Raw genomic sequence first — 16,072 nt, 5'->3', positions numbered from 1 at the left:
CAGCGAGATTACTGTTGCACTTGAACGCTCAGGGAATGTAAATGGGGTCAAACTGAACTGCATTTTAGGATATATGTCTCAAAGAGCTATAAGCCTGCCAATTGAGGCTACGCTGTGAGAGCTAATATTGATTGTAAAGAGGATAACACTACACTACCAGGCTTGATAAATCATGGGTGGAAAACAACTGATATGTTTCCCAGACAAAAAACTCTACTTTATTCACGATCGTTCCTTAAAGAGGACTCAGCTGAAGCCTTCCAGTTCCCCACAACCAGCCATTTCCTTGCGTGAGCGTTGCAGCTATACTTCTGCATCGGTATTAATGGTCTCAGTGTTTGATGCTGACGTCGAATTCAAACTTCCCCTCCATTTGAGACCTACTTCAGTTTAATTGGAGCGTCACATGCAATTCAAAATGTCTATATGTAGATGCAGCAGAGAAAGCTGTGTGTTTTTCTCTCTTTTGACACCGCTCTGATTTGTGCAGCAAAGCAAGCTGAGGCTCTCATCAAGTCATCAGTGTATTTCAGTGAAACGACGCCAGTGCTATGAATGATACCTCTCATTAGCTGTGCTTTAGCTGTGCAGACCTGAGCTGTTTTTCCAGACAGATACAGACAAGAGAACATTTCTGTGTGCGATGTTTGGTTTCTTTTCGCTCCCTGTGTGCTGTGAAAAAAAGCTGTCCAGAAGATAAACAAATACACTTGTGCGCACACAGGCACACACTCATAAGTGTGTGGAACAAGAGACCTGTGGTCAGATTGGTGTTAGGATCGCAGTGCATTTCTGTCTAAATGAGCTGTTGGTCAGGTCAGCCTCCTTTGAGTCCTTTGTAGGTCACCATGGCAACCTCAGCTTGTTAAGAGGTTGCACAGTGTCTGCCCTGACCCTCAACTTTTACACTACACTGTGATTCACTCGCTGAAAGCCCAGTGGGATTTTCAAAATGAACCAGGTCCAAGTAAAGGGAGCAAAAAAAAAAGCACAATAGCTGATGGCTTTATTCCTGTGGATAAGACTTCCATCACCTAGAATTTAAAAGAAAAGAATTGAAATCCATTATAGCCATTCTAGAGAGCAAATCTCGAGAAATAATTTATAACAGCCAACCATTTATAGATGCAAATCAATTTCAGATCCATTTGTCTCAGAGTGGTGTGCCTCGGCGCTCATAATTGCTCCTCTCTATTGTGCACTGGTAGTGAAATATTGTTGAAATGCTCTTTTGATTTTCAGCGCTTCCAATTATTTTTGAATGCATTGTGAATGGAGCCAGATAGTTCAACCATTTCATTTTACCCTTAGTCTTCCTCACCGGTCCACACTCACATACATCAGCTGTGTTTTCCCTCCCTGTCTTATTAGGGTGACTTTCACATGGGACCATTTCCAGCTTTAAGCCGCCACCTGTCACCACTGTTTTGACATACTTTGCAGCTGATTCCACTGTGCTGATATGATTTCTAGCCTGAACACATGGCTCTCCATAAGCCACAGTATTGTATTGAACCGGCAGTGCTCTTTCGAATGTGTTGGTGTGTGTGTGCACGCGTGCCCGAGGATATATCTTAAAATGCTGTTCAATTTGTCTGCCTTTGTGCCTGTTTCTGTGTGTTTATTTGTGTGTTTCCATGCATATGTAGCCTCTATGTATGTGTATGTGTGTGTGTGTGTGTGTGTGTGTGTGTGTGTTTGCATGTCTGTATGTTTATGTGCAGTGTATGTTCCCTGTGGTGCTTGTGTGTCATTGCCTGCTGTCCTTTTCTCTCTGGCAGAACGCAGCAGGGAGCCTGAGTCTTCTGCTGTGTGTGTTCATTTCTCTGGGCGTGTTCAGAGTCCTCACAATAACCACTCACCCCACCAGACACACACACACACACACACACACACACACACACATACACACACCCTCCACCTCACCCAACCAAAGAAACACGCACACACACAGCGAGGCAAATAAAAAAGTATTGATTCTTTCTTTAACTTAGTGCCTTTGTCCAAGTTGAATGATTGTGTACCACACAAAAAAGGATGGCAGATGGTGGCTGATTCCTCTTGAAATTTGTACTGTAAAACATTTATTTTCTTTTAGTTTCTCCAGAATATAATTAGCATAAAATCACAGCTGGCCAGAGGGTATGTAAGCTACTGATGTAGCTTCTCATGTCTGGTAAAATGTGAAGAAATATTAATCAGAATAACTTTTCAAACTTATCTGCTAATATAGTTTGAGCAGTGCCTGAGCTGGAGCTTGATAATGTCTTTACATGCTTTGATAAAACTCCCCAACACTAATTTACTATTCAATTGATGGAGGACTCACAACAGGCAGGGCATATATTTTATGCTGTTTCGTGGTCACTGCAGCTGCAGTAATATATTAAAAAATAGTGCTGCCTGCTTAGTTAACCACTCATTTAATTAGGCCCTAAGGCTGCTGAATTAGTCTGACCGAGATGTTGCGGTTGTGTCTACTGTATTATATTCATTCACTGAACTAGATATTTAGTCGAACTGAAAGATAGTGACATGTTGACCCGTATGTGTGTGTGTGTGTGTGTGTGTGTGTGTGCACGTGTGTGTGTGTGTGTTATCTTGCCTCCCAGCTTGAATCTTCTTTTGCTGTCGCTTTGAGATTGGGCAGGTAGTGACGGCATGAACACTGCGTGTTTGGGAGTCGGAGTTGCTTACATCCACTATCTGGGAAATGAATTAATCTCTAGGTGTTCGGGAACAGCATGTGACAGCCTGGGAAATCTAAAGCCTCAGCGGATTTCTCTCAGTAGAGTGTGAAATTTGTCACACGGAGGAGGTTCACTCTAGGGGAAAAGCTGAAGGGCCTTTTTTCCCTCCTGACAGTTTTCCCGCCCTGCAAACTGCACCAAAAAGTAACAGGAGTCCCTGTAATGAATGCATTCATTAATTGAGGCTTGTCCCAACCTTCCCTGGCTGTGGGTGGTATTTTGGGAACAGCGAAATGAAAGACATTTGATGAAAGAGGGGGTTTGTTAGCTGCAGAGAAGCGGAGAGGTGCTGTTCTCCAGCAGGAGAGTGTGCTCCAGCAGAGCCTCTATCTGTCTTTTGATGTTTTCTTATTAATGAGGGTGATGGCTTCCTCCTTCTCCTCTTTCGGGATGCAGTCCCTGGTGATCAAATTGGCCGGTAAACAAAGCCTCGGGGCTGGCTGCAATGACTCCTGCTGTCCAGCCTCCAGCCCAGAGCAGATCTATTGTATGGGCTGGTCCCAACTCATAGCTCAGAGGGGCTTGACTGCTTTATTAGAGCCACTCAGATAGTGAATCATAGAGCTATTCCTAAAATAAATCTATGAGCACTCTATTGTGCAACTAGACTAGTGTGTGTATGTATGCGTCTCTGTGTGTGTGCACATATGTCATGCATCATCCATCTGTGTATCCCCATTGTGCATCTAGGCATGTATGTACACTATGACCCTCTGACATATTACCATATGTCCATGCGTGGTTTTCCTCTCACCACAGTACATACCGTACCTGACTTATTCATGCAGCCTTTTCCCAGGGATCTGACAAAGCGTTGTAAAGCATGCACAGCATTCCTCGATGTGAAGTGCACATTTTGCTCAGCTTTCCCGGCTCACAATAGGAGCACAAAGGCACCGCTGCACCTTGGCAACACGGAGCGTCACGACCGGTTGGGGGTTATTGCAAAATTGGATTTGATTTTACTTATTTAGGCTACTTTAGACTGTGTATAAAAAGTAATTAAAAGCCATCTAAGCATGAAACAATGAAAGCAATACACAATTTCATTAAGTGGTTGAAGACGTTATCGATTTAAGTCTGTATAAATTATTAGAAAAGCCAGGATACGCAGAGTGCAGTATGCGACTTCAATCACCGTCTGAAGTCGTTACTGAGTTAAAGTCAAGTGAAATGTTCAGTGACAGACTGTGTGGTTTTCCTGAATGAATTTTCTTCCATCCTGTTGAAAGGTGATTATGGCTCATAATTATGCATTGCGTTTATTAGACATGCAATGAAGAGACTTGCACACAAATTTAAAACATTCAAATGAACACACATACACACACAGTGCTAAGAAACACACATCACACAAAAACATATCACAGGCTTTTATATATAATCATCAGTAATTCACAGCTAACCTTTCATCTTGGTCTCAACAGGGTGTGAGGAAGCAGCCAGACAGAAACATAATCATCTGACTCTGGAAACACTTAAACAATCCTGTTTTAATCACTATCAAAATGGCCGCTCATTATGAGGCACCACTCTAGGCACAAGTGCAAGGTTCGAAGCCTTGTTGCTATTTGATCTATTCTACTGGACAGAGGCCAAAGGAAAGTTCTGATTCTGTGCAGGGGTCTCACCTGAATTTGTCTCTTGACGACACTTGAGAACATTTGACTTTCACTTTTGTTTCTATTTTCCTTGCCATACAGCTGCTATAAATCTGCTATGTCTGCTTCTCTTACCACCCCCAGGTCGAACAGCCTTTTTCTTATGTTCTAAAAGGACAGAAGGATCAGGCTGCAACAAGGCTGCATTCACACTTTGAGCCTCGCAGTTCAAGTTAATCTCATAGATTGACCCTGCTGAGATTCTCTCTGCCACTAAAAAAGCCCTCTGCTGTAGCAGGGCATACTATTGCCTCTGTCCTGCCCCGCTGACTTGGCCCGGGGCTGTTTATCCCTTGATGTTTACTCAGCTGTGCATGAGGAGAGGGCGATGTACACTGGAGTCAGCGCAGCTAGCTGCTGTGATGGCCTCTCTGCCTGGCTTCTCTCTCTCAGCAGAGAGCGTGGGTTCTGCACAAGGCCGGCACAAGCAGGCAGAGATTTGTAGGCGATGACGATGATTGAGAGACGGAGGGAATAGACAGGCAGAGGAGGTATTTGCATCCCATATGGATTTGTCATGTGTTAGCACAAGGGATGAGTCGGTTAATGTAAAACAAGTGGAGGGGGGAGCAATGCTATATAGTACACATGTACTGTATTCCAATTTATTAATGTCAACATGTCACATTGTGCAAGTAGTGTCAGTTATTTTTTAACATAATAACTGTCATATTATGTACATATTATTTGTGCCAACCAACATTACTATGCATAGCACATATTGTAGATATGCCAAATGGAATGAAATGTACTGTATAACTGCACTGTATAACCGGCTGATAGTGAATGGCTCAGTCCTCCAAGCAGCTATTTACCATATCACTCAATTCTAATTTTGCTCACTTGGGGGAGAATTACTGGGTGCCTGCTGACTGCGAGAGATTCTATAGAAAATTGAACAGTTTTGACTGAGTGTGAACTGGCAATCCAAACACATTTACTGTCTGAGATCCAAATCCACAAGACTATTTACATTATTCACCAAGAAGCCTCGGTATAGAGGGCGTTTCAAATTATCATTTCAACTGTAATTTAGAGCAGTCCTCCGACAAAATTTCCTTCTCTCCATTTTGGTAAATAGTGGCCATAGGTGAGAGTATTACAAGGACTTTTCCTCAAGGCTCAGGCTATTTCCTTTCAGTGTGCGGTGCCACTGCAGGTTGGTCCACCATAGAAACCTGGGATTGCATTAAACCAACAATTAGTTGTCCTTGGTGACAGGCGCTGGCCTGCAGGCTCCGCTGCCTCCTCTTGATCAGCTATTCTGTTGTTTTCTTGTGAATCCTTTCTATTTTTTTCTCCTCAGGAAAGGTTTCTCTTTATTCTCCACTGATTTGGATCCCACTGTGCCACAGCATGGCAGAATGATATGAATAGCATGATCTACCAATAATTTGTAAACCCTATCTGTTGTAGGGCTTGCTTGTTGTTTTTGAGCATTACAAATGCATTCGAGGGGATTTCACCGACACGGTATCCTCACCCCTTCACCTCTTTTTGCCTCCTGGGTGTTTTGGCCTTGCCTTGCGAAGCCTTGCCTGATTTAACCTTTATCTCAGATTCACTCTGTCATTCTGGGATAGGTCAGCACAGTCCTGATTTCAGAGAGAAGTAGCACTCCGAGGCATATATAACTTAAGTGAATACACACTTCCATTTTTCTTCATATGATATGCTCCCCACCCTCTCTCCTTCTCTAGCGGTGTCCCTCACCCGGTGCTATGATGCTATCGTCTCTGAAGGTGATAGGTACTGAGAGCCCGGACGGTGTCTGGGAATAGGATGAGAGGAGAGGACTGTCTCTACTGGCCTGTGAAATATTCATCAAATGGAGCGGGGGGTGGGGGGGGTGGGGGGGGGACTGGTGGGGTAGTGCAGCAGGAGAAGGAGAGGAGTCCACAGGGAAAAGCACATCATAGTTCAGAAGACACAGGGGAACAAGGGAAGAGCGATGCAGACCGGGGAGGAAGGGAATGTAGGAGGGAGAGAAGCATTTTCACTGTGTGGGAGCTGGTGGATAAAATCCCAAATATAATGGATAAAACTGTACCTCTCAATAGCAGGAGGAGTTTTATATTATTTCGGCTGTAAAGCAGCGGGAAAGCAGGAAAGCAGCTGATAATGTTTTGCCAGCAAAATTGAATTGTTATATTTAAATTCATTTCAGATGAAACATGATCATGTCTTGCAAGTAGGCAGCACTGGAAAAAGTTTGACTAAGAGCTCCTTTGCCCTGTTTTCTCCTCTATTGTCAATTATGTTGGAGGACTTGCTGTCCTAACCCATTAAGTGATCATTACGCAGCCCTGCCCCGCAGCCGGCAACGCCTCAAGGTGTCATCAAACAGTCAATGCATCGGACATGATGTTCTTAATTTGCATGATCAATTCACACTCATTATTCTGACTTTGACCTCCAGAAAAAAATGTGTCGGATAAGCCTCTTTACAGTTCCGCAGGATGCCGGTTAAAGAGTTTTAAATTGAAAATGAAATTGTAGTCAGAATTCATGTCAAGATGGATAGAAATCTGTCACTTCTCATTTTTCACTTTCCTGAACATTTTGGTTATAGAGAGAGATAGCTGACGTCCAGGCAGTTGGCATCTCAGTAGAGTTTTGTCAGTGCAGGATGGCCTACAGTCTTCCCTCTCTCTAATGAAAGGACCGAGTTACTCCATGGCAGCCCTTTATTTATCCATTCTCCCTGCGGTCCATATTTGTTTACCTCTCTTCTTGACTTCTTCTTTATTTTGACAACCGATGATTGAGGGTCTGATTATATGTTCTGGGCATCATTAGTACACACAGATGCCACTGCGCCTCCGGCTCTCACTCCCCTACCTATGGTTTATCTTCTCTTTGGAATGGCTCTTTTGTTCTACCCAGCGCTGGTTATTAGCTTAGTGACTCAGCGATTCATCCAGAACCAAACAGAAGCGGAGAGAGACGGTGTGGGTATGATGCTTTTATTCTTGAATTAATTTTGGCCTTTGTGCTTGCATGACTGATTGGACGCCAAGATCACCCATCACCAAGAGTTTATACTGTAATCAATCACCTGCACAGGAACCACAGCCAGCGATGGCTTTGTTGACATGTTTGGCCAGTTTATTCTGGTTTTAAGACACAAAGTGGGTTATCTGCTTCTTTATGCAAGTGGGTCTTCAGTATTAGTCTGTGTGCTTTGTTTTTTCATAAAGCCCATTCACATATGAAGTTACCTTTAGTGGAAAATTTTCCAGATTTTTCAGATGAATTGAAATTCTTGCTGCATCACAATCCTAATTATAACAGCTGCACAATGGGAGGATAAAAGAAATGCCAAAAACTGATTATATGGATACCTTCTAGTATCGGTCACTGTGGGCTGCTGGCTGCTTGCTATTGCATTTAAATCACATGCTCCTAGTGATAGCTGTTTAAGCGAGCAGCATAATAACTGAGAAAGTGTTTGCACTTTACCGAGACGGCTTAAAAGTCTTTGAAAACATTCCCATAAAACAACAGAGCACTAATGGATTGAACTTACCCTGCTGAGACATCTTTTAACAGCTCACAGTTTGCAAGACTGTATTAAGACCTCTCTAAATGGATGGGAAAGTGCAGGGATTTGTGATTTAGGGGATGTTTCAAACTCTGCCTTGGCTCTAAAAACAGACGTAATTATGTGCATAATGATTAATTACAGCAGAGCACTGTTGAGTGCTTTTCAATACCTGGGAAATTTTGTATGAGTGACAGCTTTATTGATCACGGAGCTCCAAAGATTATAGCCCGTGTAAACTCTAGTCCTGAAGTAGTGTACTTGATTCCCAGCATGGAAAAGAGGATTTATTCTTGTTGTGAAGTCCCTTTAATAGTGTCGGTAAAGTGTGAAAAGTCTAAGTGTCTGTAACAAGTAAGCTGAACTTTCTCTGTAGATGTTACCCAAAAAAAAGAAAGAAAGAAAAAAAAGAATAAAAAGACGAAGCTATAAGCTCTGTCTTTATTGTAAGACTCATTATCTTCCATATGGATTCTGCTGCACAGAACCTTTCAGATGTGCACATAATTTATTCATTCATTATGAACATGCGGAACAAGTTAACGCAGTATGCATGCCGTACAGAAATTGTACATGCTACATGTTTGATGTCATTGTTCTTACTGCTTCTGTCACACACAAGATGAAAAACAAGCGTTGGCTGACATCTCCTCACATCCATTTATTGATCGAGATGCAAGTGAACATCATACACACATGGATTTATGTAATGATTCATTCACCTTACACATCTATCTATTCAATTATAGATAAGAGGCAGACACTTTCTGATAATCAGTTTAGATGTGCAGTTGTTCAACATTCTGCAGAATGAGTGAAAAGCTGTGAAGGAGACATACTGTAGGTTGGTGAAGGCAGAGAGGAATAAAGCACAGGCAGACTGGGTAGTTTGACCAAGGATGCGCACTGTGTGATTTTTCACTTAGCGTGTTTTCTTCCACCGAATCTGAAACATTTTATTCAGGGTTTTTCAATAGGTTTCAATGTGGGAAACATGTTATTTGTGATCTGTGCCTTTCATTTGCCTTTCTTTAAAGCACAGAATGGATTTTCTGTGGAGGAAACTCAGATTGATGTCTGGTCCTGTAATCAACAGTCTCTCGCTGACTGTATATGATAGATGGCAGAAATGTATAACTGCCCTTGGCAGGACCCAAACTCTCTCAACAATTATTTGGTTGGTTTGTTCCTTCTAATCAGAGATATGTCATGTTGTGCCATAACGCTGAACAATAGTCTGCTCCAAGCGTCAGCAGCAAAACTCCCCCTCTCTCTGTCTCTTTCACTTTGCATCCTTGCTCTCCATTGCTCTTTGCTCTCCCACTCTCTCACTCATTCTCACAGCATGGTTTATGTGACTCACACAACACTAAATGCTCTGAAGGAAGATAAAAGTCTTCATCAAAGAAAGATCAATATTGATACATTTCTGTAAACTCTAAATTACAAATGTCTAGCCATGTCTGTTTAGACATGCCAGATGGGCTTTGTTGGAGTCTCACATAGCTTAAATCTAACATCTGTGCTTTGGCTTTCCTTAAAAATTAAGGCAGCCTTCTTCTTGGCTGGGATGCTTGGTCTCCATGGTAACATCAGGTCCATTATAAGTGCCATAAAGAGCATGCGAGGGAATGTTAAATCACCAGTCTGCCAGTCTCCATCACCTCACTGAGCTTATTGTGTAACCCCCAAACCCAGGGGAATACCCCCTTTCTCTCTCCTCTGTCTCTCTTTCTCTTTCACTCTCCTTGTCTCTCTCTCTTTCCTTTTCTGTCACATACACTCCTTCTCTTACTCTCTCTCTCTCACACACACACTCACACTCACACACACACACACACACAAATTGAGTCTAACACTGACCCCCAGTGGATAAGCACTGTTAAGAACTCTAGCACGCTGAGAAATCTCCTTGCCAACAGAAGTGCCACTTTTGGAGAGCTGTGTGATTTTTTATTCTGATGTGTCTCTCAGGTCTTCACCCGCTATGGGAAGTGTTACACCTTTAATGCTGGGGGTGATGGACGCCCTCCACTCATCACCACCAAGGGAGGTATGGGTAATGGACTTGAGCTGATGCTGGACATTCAGCAGGATGAATATCTGCCTGTCTGGGGAGAGACAGGTGAGGGGAAAAACATTCAATTCATTCAGTCGCTGGCACTGCAGCGCTAACCTGGTTATCTGTCCGTTTCTGTCTCTCTCTCACACTCTGTCACCGTGTGTGTTTGTCTGCTTCTGCATGTGTGTGTGTGCATGTGCTTGTGCATGTGAGCGTTACCCCAGCTCACACATGCCACATTGTGTGCTACTCGGTCACACAACTCCTCTAAGTGTCTGGATTCATTAGTGAAATAACTCTTGAAAGGTGTGCGGCACTGATCCCGAGCCTCTTCTCCCCGCAGATGAGACTTCGTTTGAAGCCGGGGTCAAAGTTCAGATCCACAGTCAGGATGAGCCCTCCTTCATTGACCAGCTGGGGTTCGGAGTGGCACCTGGGTTCCAGACATTTGTGTCCTGCCAGGAACAAAGGGTACAACTGTAGCATTCAGATGAGGAATCTGCATCTAGCTTTACCAATTACAGAATACATTTGAAATCACTTATAAGGGTTATATATTTTTACAGACAGGCTAAAATTCATTTTGATTGCCTATTTCCTTCTTGTGTTCACCTGATTTATTCTTCTGTAACCGGCAGCAGCCTTGCTTTTGATTCATGCATGGCATTTTAGTTGTTTATCTTATTTGCTTTTACTGATATTTACTGTTGTCTCGCTGTTTGTAAAACACTTTTTAACTCCTTCCCTTTGTGTTTTCAAAATGCCATATAAATTGCATCTATTATTTCTATCACTGTATTATATTTTTTGACTTGTAAGTATCAGCAACACTATTAGGAAGTATGGTAATACAGTGGCTTATGTTACACAGTCTGCCTCCTGTGTAATTGCTGTGATGTGGTGTATGATGTGTGTTTGTTCCAGCTGATATACCTTCCCCCACCCTGGGGAGACTGTAAGGTGACTCCCATGGATTCAGACTTCTTTGATAGTTACAGCATCACAGCCTGTCGTATCGACTGCGAAACACGCTACCTGGTGGACAACTGCAACTGCCGCATGGTGCACATGCCTGGTAGGACACTGAGCTTTAGCTGCTGAACCTTTGCGCTGTATCAGAATTACACAGTCTTTTAGTGAATACTTAGTGTAGGTGCTTTTTAGATAAAATCATGCATATGGAATGCATGGGATATTTCTCTGATATTAGTCCTTTTTGCTTTGCCTGCAGGCGATGCGCCCTACTGCACTCCTGAGCTGTACAAAGAATGTGCTGATCCGGCTCTTGGTAAGTAAGATGCCTCTTCCATGCCCTCTATGAATCTTATAGAAACACACACACTCACACACACACACACACACATCAATCCCGAGGCATCTATAAGTCGCAGCCCCACTGATGTGTTGTAAAGGTGAAGCTGTGCCCTTTCGCTCTTGCCCCCAGACTTCCTGGTGGAGAGAGATAATGATTTCTGTGTGTGTGAGACTCCATGCAACATGACCAGATACAGCAAAGAGCTGTCCTTCGTCAAGATCCCCAGCAAGGCCTCTGCTAAGTACCTCGCCAAGAAATACAACAAATCTGAGCAATACATCGCGTGAGTAGTCCTTTCTGACATTTTATCAGTCTAATTCAAAATATTGCCATTATAGATTATTCCAAAATGTATACGATGCACTTATACTAGGTCCATATCTGAGATTAACTTTTTGACTTGACTGTTCTTCTCTCTACAGGGAGAACATCCTGGTTTTGGACATCTTCTTTGAGGCCCTCAATTACGAGACTATTGAACAGAAGAAGGCTTACGAAGTCGCTGGGCTTTTAGGTATAGCTGTGTTGATAAGAGACTTCCATTCTCCATTCTTCTCTTTTTTTGTGGATTCAATTATGGCAACTTTTTTTCCATTCAAAAGATGTCTCTTATAAGCTTGTATTTTCTTATTCCAGGCGATATTGGCGGTCAAATGGGACTTTTTATTGGAGCGAGCATACTTACTATTCTGGAGCTGTTTGACTACATTTATGAGGTGAGACTTCTTAGGGCAAGATATAAAATCATATTCCATGGAAGCAGCATTCGCTCTGATATTGTTTTTATGGGGACACATGCATGATTGTCCATCTTCTCCCACTAACTTTGCTGAGTCAAAACTGGCAGGTTGTGACTTCATTTGTTTCTGTCGTCTCAGGTGATGAAGTACAAGCTGTGTCGCTGCTCTGACAAGAAGCACAAGCACAACAACAACAACGACCAGGGAACCGTCCTGAGCCTGGACGATGTCAAGTGTCACGTCACTAACTTCCACTAGTTCTCCTCCGGCCGTGAGGAGGGGGCAGCCACACTCCCTCGTCTCCAAGTTGCGTCACGGACATTGTTCATCACAGTGAGCCAGACTGCTGGTGCAAAACAGAGAATGTGTTTGAATTGTGCCTGGTTAAGGTTTGTGAGTGAAGAGGTCTAAGCGGTGGCTAGAATAAAGGAATAGCCACACATGCAGCAGGACACCATGTGATCCATGTGTTATGATGAATCCCAAAATGCTACATGGTCATCTGTAAACACCAGTTTAAGACATAATAACAGATACAGTTATTGGTGGCATGAACTAAACAAAGGTTCAGATGTAAAATCAGCTTTAGAAATCCCAACTATCTGCTGTTGTTTCTCATCTGTCATTTTAAAGAAATTGTTCTTAAAAATCTTCTTAAATTCTTAAAAATGTTAAATGTGATAAAGTTGTGTTCCCTTCGAAACTGTTGAAACTTTATGATTTGAGGTCATTTGATGTGTTATGAATTTGCATGGCAGTACTGCATGTTCTTTCCAGTTCTGTCCTACTTATTTTATTTTTTATATAAGTCTAGTTTTACTGTTCTTTTTTTCCCCATCTTTTTGAGTTTCTGGACTCTCTCCCATTTTCACCTACGATCCATTTCACATTCATGCGGTGCAACATCACCTTATCACAGTCTTCCCTTGGTAAGCCCCTTGCATCTCTCCCATATTCTGCCAATATACTACCTCATCTTGCAGGGTGGCAGGACCCTGAAGAATTCATGAGTCAAGCAAACATGGAATAACAAAACGGAAAATTCCATGTAGAGAAATTAGTGGAATGGATTGGAAAAAAATCTGCCATTACAATATACAGTTATATTGTATTTATGACGTACATAAATGAGCAAAATACTTTTTTTTTTTTACCATGAAAAAGAGATAGATACATAGCAAAATTCCATGTACATAAAGCAGATAATGAACAAATCTTTAATAGCTCTTCTCCCTGGCCACCAGGTGCTACACAGAATTATTTGCCTAAAGTAGCCTTCAGTGACAATCATTGTATAGATCACAATATAATTTAAAATATATAAAGAGGTATCTCTCTCATGTCCTGCCAAACGTACAAAACAGAATTCGATGCATTATTTCATGAGAATGTAATTACACACTTTTACATGTGGGCTACATGTAGATGCTGTTCATCAACTATCACATCTAAGGGATTTTACCTTTGGGGATGTGACAGTGGAAGATGAAACAAATACTAATCTGTCTTATAAATGTTTCGTTGAATGTGTTTTGCCATCTTCAGGGTGCCAGCTAGGTTGCATGTAGCACAGTAATGTAGCCTTCTAATCTGTGGTCCAACAGTGAGCAGTATATTGGCATGTTTGTCTACTGTGTGTGTCATCATTTGTCTGTGTGTATGGTTCAGTATTATGAGCATGTATATTCATGTGAGTGCGAGGATATATGTGTGTGTATGTGTGTGTGTGTATGTGTGTGTGTGTGTGTGTGTGTGTGTGTGTGATCTTGCCAGACACGAGTACCACGTTCTCAAGTTGATAAAGTCAAATTCCAAATGCTGCCCTCATATCCAAAACACTGTATCTGTTATCAGGTAGTCAGTAGCCGGCAAAACTTTGGGGTGTAGAAATGCATGTTTAAGGGTTTGTTCCATTTGCTGTTTCTACGCTGAGGTCTAGGAGATTGTGTTTACAAAAATCAAACCATCTTACAGTATTCTGCTGGAATAGATCTACTTCCACTCATGCCCATTTAGCCAAGCTGGGCGTTATTCTCAAAAGAAACTGAGACTTGTATAGTGTGTGGCTGTGTAGTGTTATTATCAAGCACAATCATACCATCAACTGTAAATTAATGTAAATACTGCAAGGACTATGGATAATAAACTTATTGTATTAGCATAGTCTCATCTGTTCAATGTTGTACTTGTTGTAACTACTTAATATAGACTAGCTACGTGTCCCAGTTCCATTTTTCTGTACATATGATGCCTATCAGTTTACATGTTTGCAGATGGTTTATTTATCTAAGGTAACGACAATGATAATTTATCTAAGATAATAATAAAGTATGAGGCTATTTACTTTTTGTTTATATGGTTACAATCACAGCTGCTTACGCTTTAAAAGATATTCCTGTATTCTTCAGTAGACGAACATGGACGACCAGGATATTGTTTTCCAATGTCCAATCCATGAGGTCATGTATCCCAGAACAAGTCCTCTGTCTACCAGGCTTCAAGTTTGTTTTTTGTTTTTGTTGGGTTTTGGTTGTTTTTTCATTGTCAATTTTTCCATTTTCAATTGAGATATCAAAGGAAGATGTCTTAGTCTGTTGATAGGTTATGATCTCGAAGCAATTCTTATATTACAAGATTAAATGCTAAATTTACAGAACTTTTATTTGCTTCAAGTTATTCTGTCTCATCATTTATACTCATGTTGGATTAAGATTCAGAAGGGGGAAAAATATCAAAAGCTGTACTTCTGTAGGACAGTCTGCACTTTTTGGCTCATAGTTATCGTTTGATGTGAAATACAAACTAGATTATCCAGCAGCAAAAATAGCAACTTCGCCTCATTGCTCTAATAATACTTTTCAGTGTATATCATTGACACACATTTACACTTATTTACCATTTTTTCAGTCTATTTCAAACGCACTGCACCAAGATGCTGGGGTGACCGTGGCCTCATTAGAGCTTGCTACATCACTAACATATTCATATTTGACAAAGTCACCCATGTAATCTTCAACAAGGCAAGTGAGGCTCGGGCCAAAAATAACAACTTGCACATCATGAACTGTGGAGTGAGAGTAGGTAAAGGCTGGGGAAAACTTCAATGGGGGAAATACCCTCAGGAATGTAAATCCAGCTTATTAAAATATGACTGCTAATACTCACATATTTGGTACAAAAGTGGGGGTCATATCATATAAAGTATAGCTGAAAATACACTTTTCAGTCAAGTGAGCTAAACTCTCTCAATTGTGCCGATACTAGAAACTAGACTGCTGAATCTGCTGTTCCACTTCTCTCTGTGTCCCCTTTTCTGACCGCTGTCCAACTTGCACAACAAGGTCCCTTTTGTTTGAGCCTCACAGACTGAATAATTACTCCCACAATGATCTTTCTGTGATCGCTCTTATGACTTTTAATGTGTAACTGACTTTATGTACAGTCAAATCAAGATATAATACATCTTATGAGAAGAGATATCTGATTAGAAGAAGGGGGGGGGGGGGGGGGGTCAGTAGGAATTTAATAAAAGGGTCTTTGCTTGGGGCTCAACAAACTATCTAGAGTCACAGTGCTTTATCTCATTCTAATTACAAACTAGTGAGTGTAACAATGTTAGACTAGGCTGCAATATTGCATCACATCTCCACTTTTACTAATGTATAGAATTGGGGGAGGGGGAGCAGTAAATTAATAGTCATGATGACTTTGGAAAGAAACTGTGGTTAACACTAATAATGAACAGTCATGATAACTTTGAAAGAGTATGACTGTCTGCCTGACTGTATGAATGTAGCATCCTGACCTGATCCTGACCTGCTGTAACTGGGGATAAAGCATAGGGATATAGCCATATGCCCTACATGGCATGAGTGTGTGTGTGTGGCCAGTGTGAAATTTTATTGAAGCAGCCAAAATAAGATGAAACATACTTTGTGCGTTTTGTTTTCTTGCTTAAACTACACAGACATGCCCGGATATTTGCATCATATCAGCTGAG

General features: G+C 41.7%; 1 protein-coding gene across 1 annotated transcript; it reads left to right on the top strand.

Moving 5' to 3' along the window:
* The first annotated feature begins 8,628 nt into the window (after positions 1-8,628).
* LOC139638653 (acid-sensing ion channel 1B) lies at positions 8,629-12,330 on the top strand. Its single transcript, XM_071512716.1, has 9 exons — positions 8,629-8,634; positions 9,930-10,080; positions 10,361-10,488; positions 10,942-11,092; positions 11,249-11,305; positions 11,462-11,615; positions 11,755-11,846; positions 11,969-12,048; positions 12,211-12,330. The coding sequence occupies exons 1-9, from the start codon at positions 8,629-8,631 to the stop codon at positions 12,328-12,330; spliced, it is 939 nt and encodes a 312-aa protein (XP_071368817.1).
* The last annotated feature ends 3,742 nt before the right edge of the window (positions 12,331-16,072 follow it).

Source organism: Centroberyx affinis, unplaced genomic scaffold (genome assembly GCF_046629955.1).
Source record: "Centroberyx affinis isolate AG114_WGS23_722 - 3 ecotype Tasmania unplaced genomic scaffold, CSIRO-AGI_Caff_v1 ptg006470l_1, whole genome shotgun sequence".
NCBI lineage: Eukaryota > Metazoa > Chordata > Actinopteri > Beryciformes > Berycidae > Centroberyx > Centroberyx affinis.
Note: the sequence above shows the minus strand (reverse complement) of the source record. Positions and strands in the feature narration are given on the sequence as shown.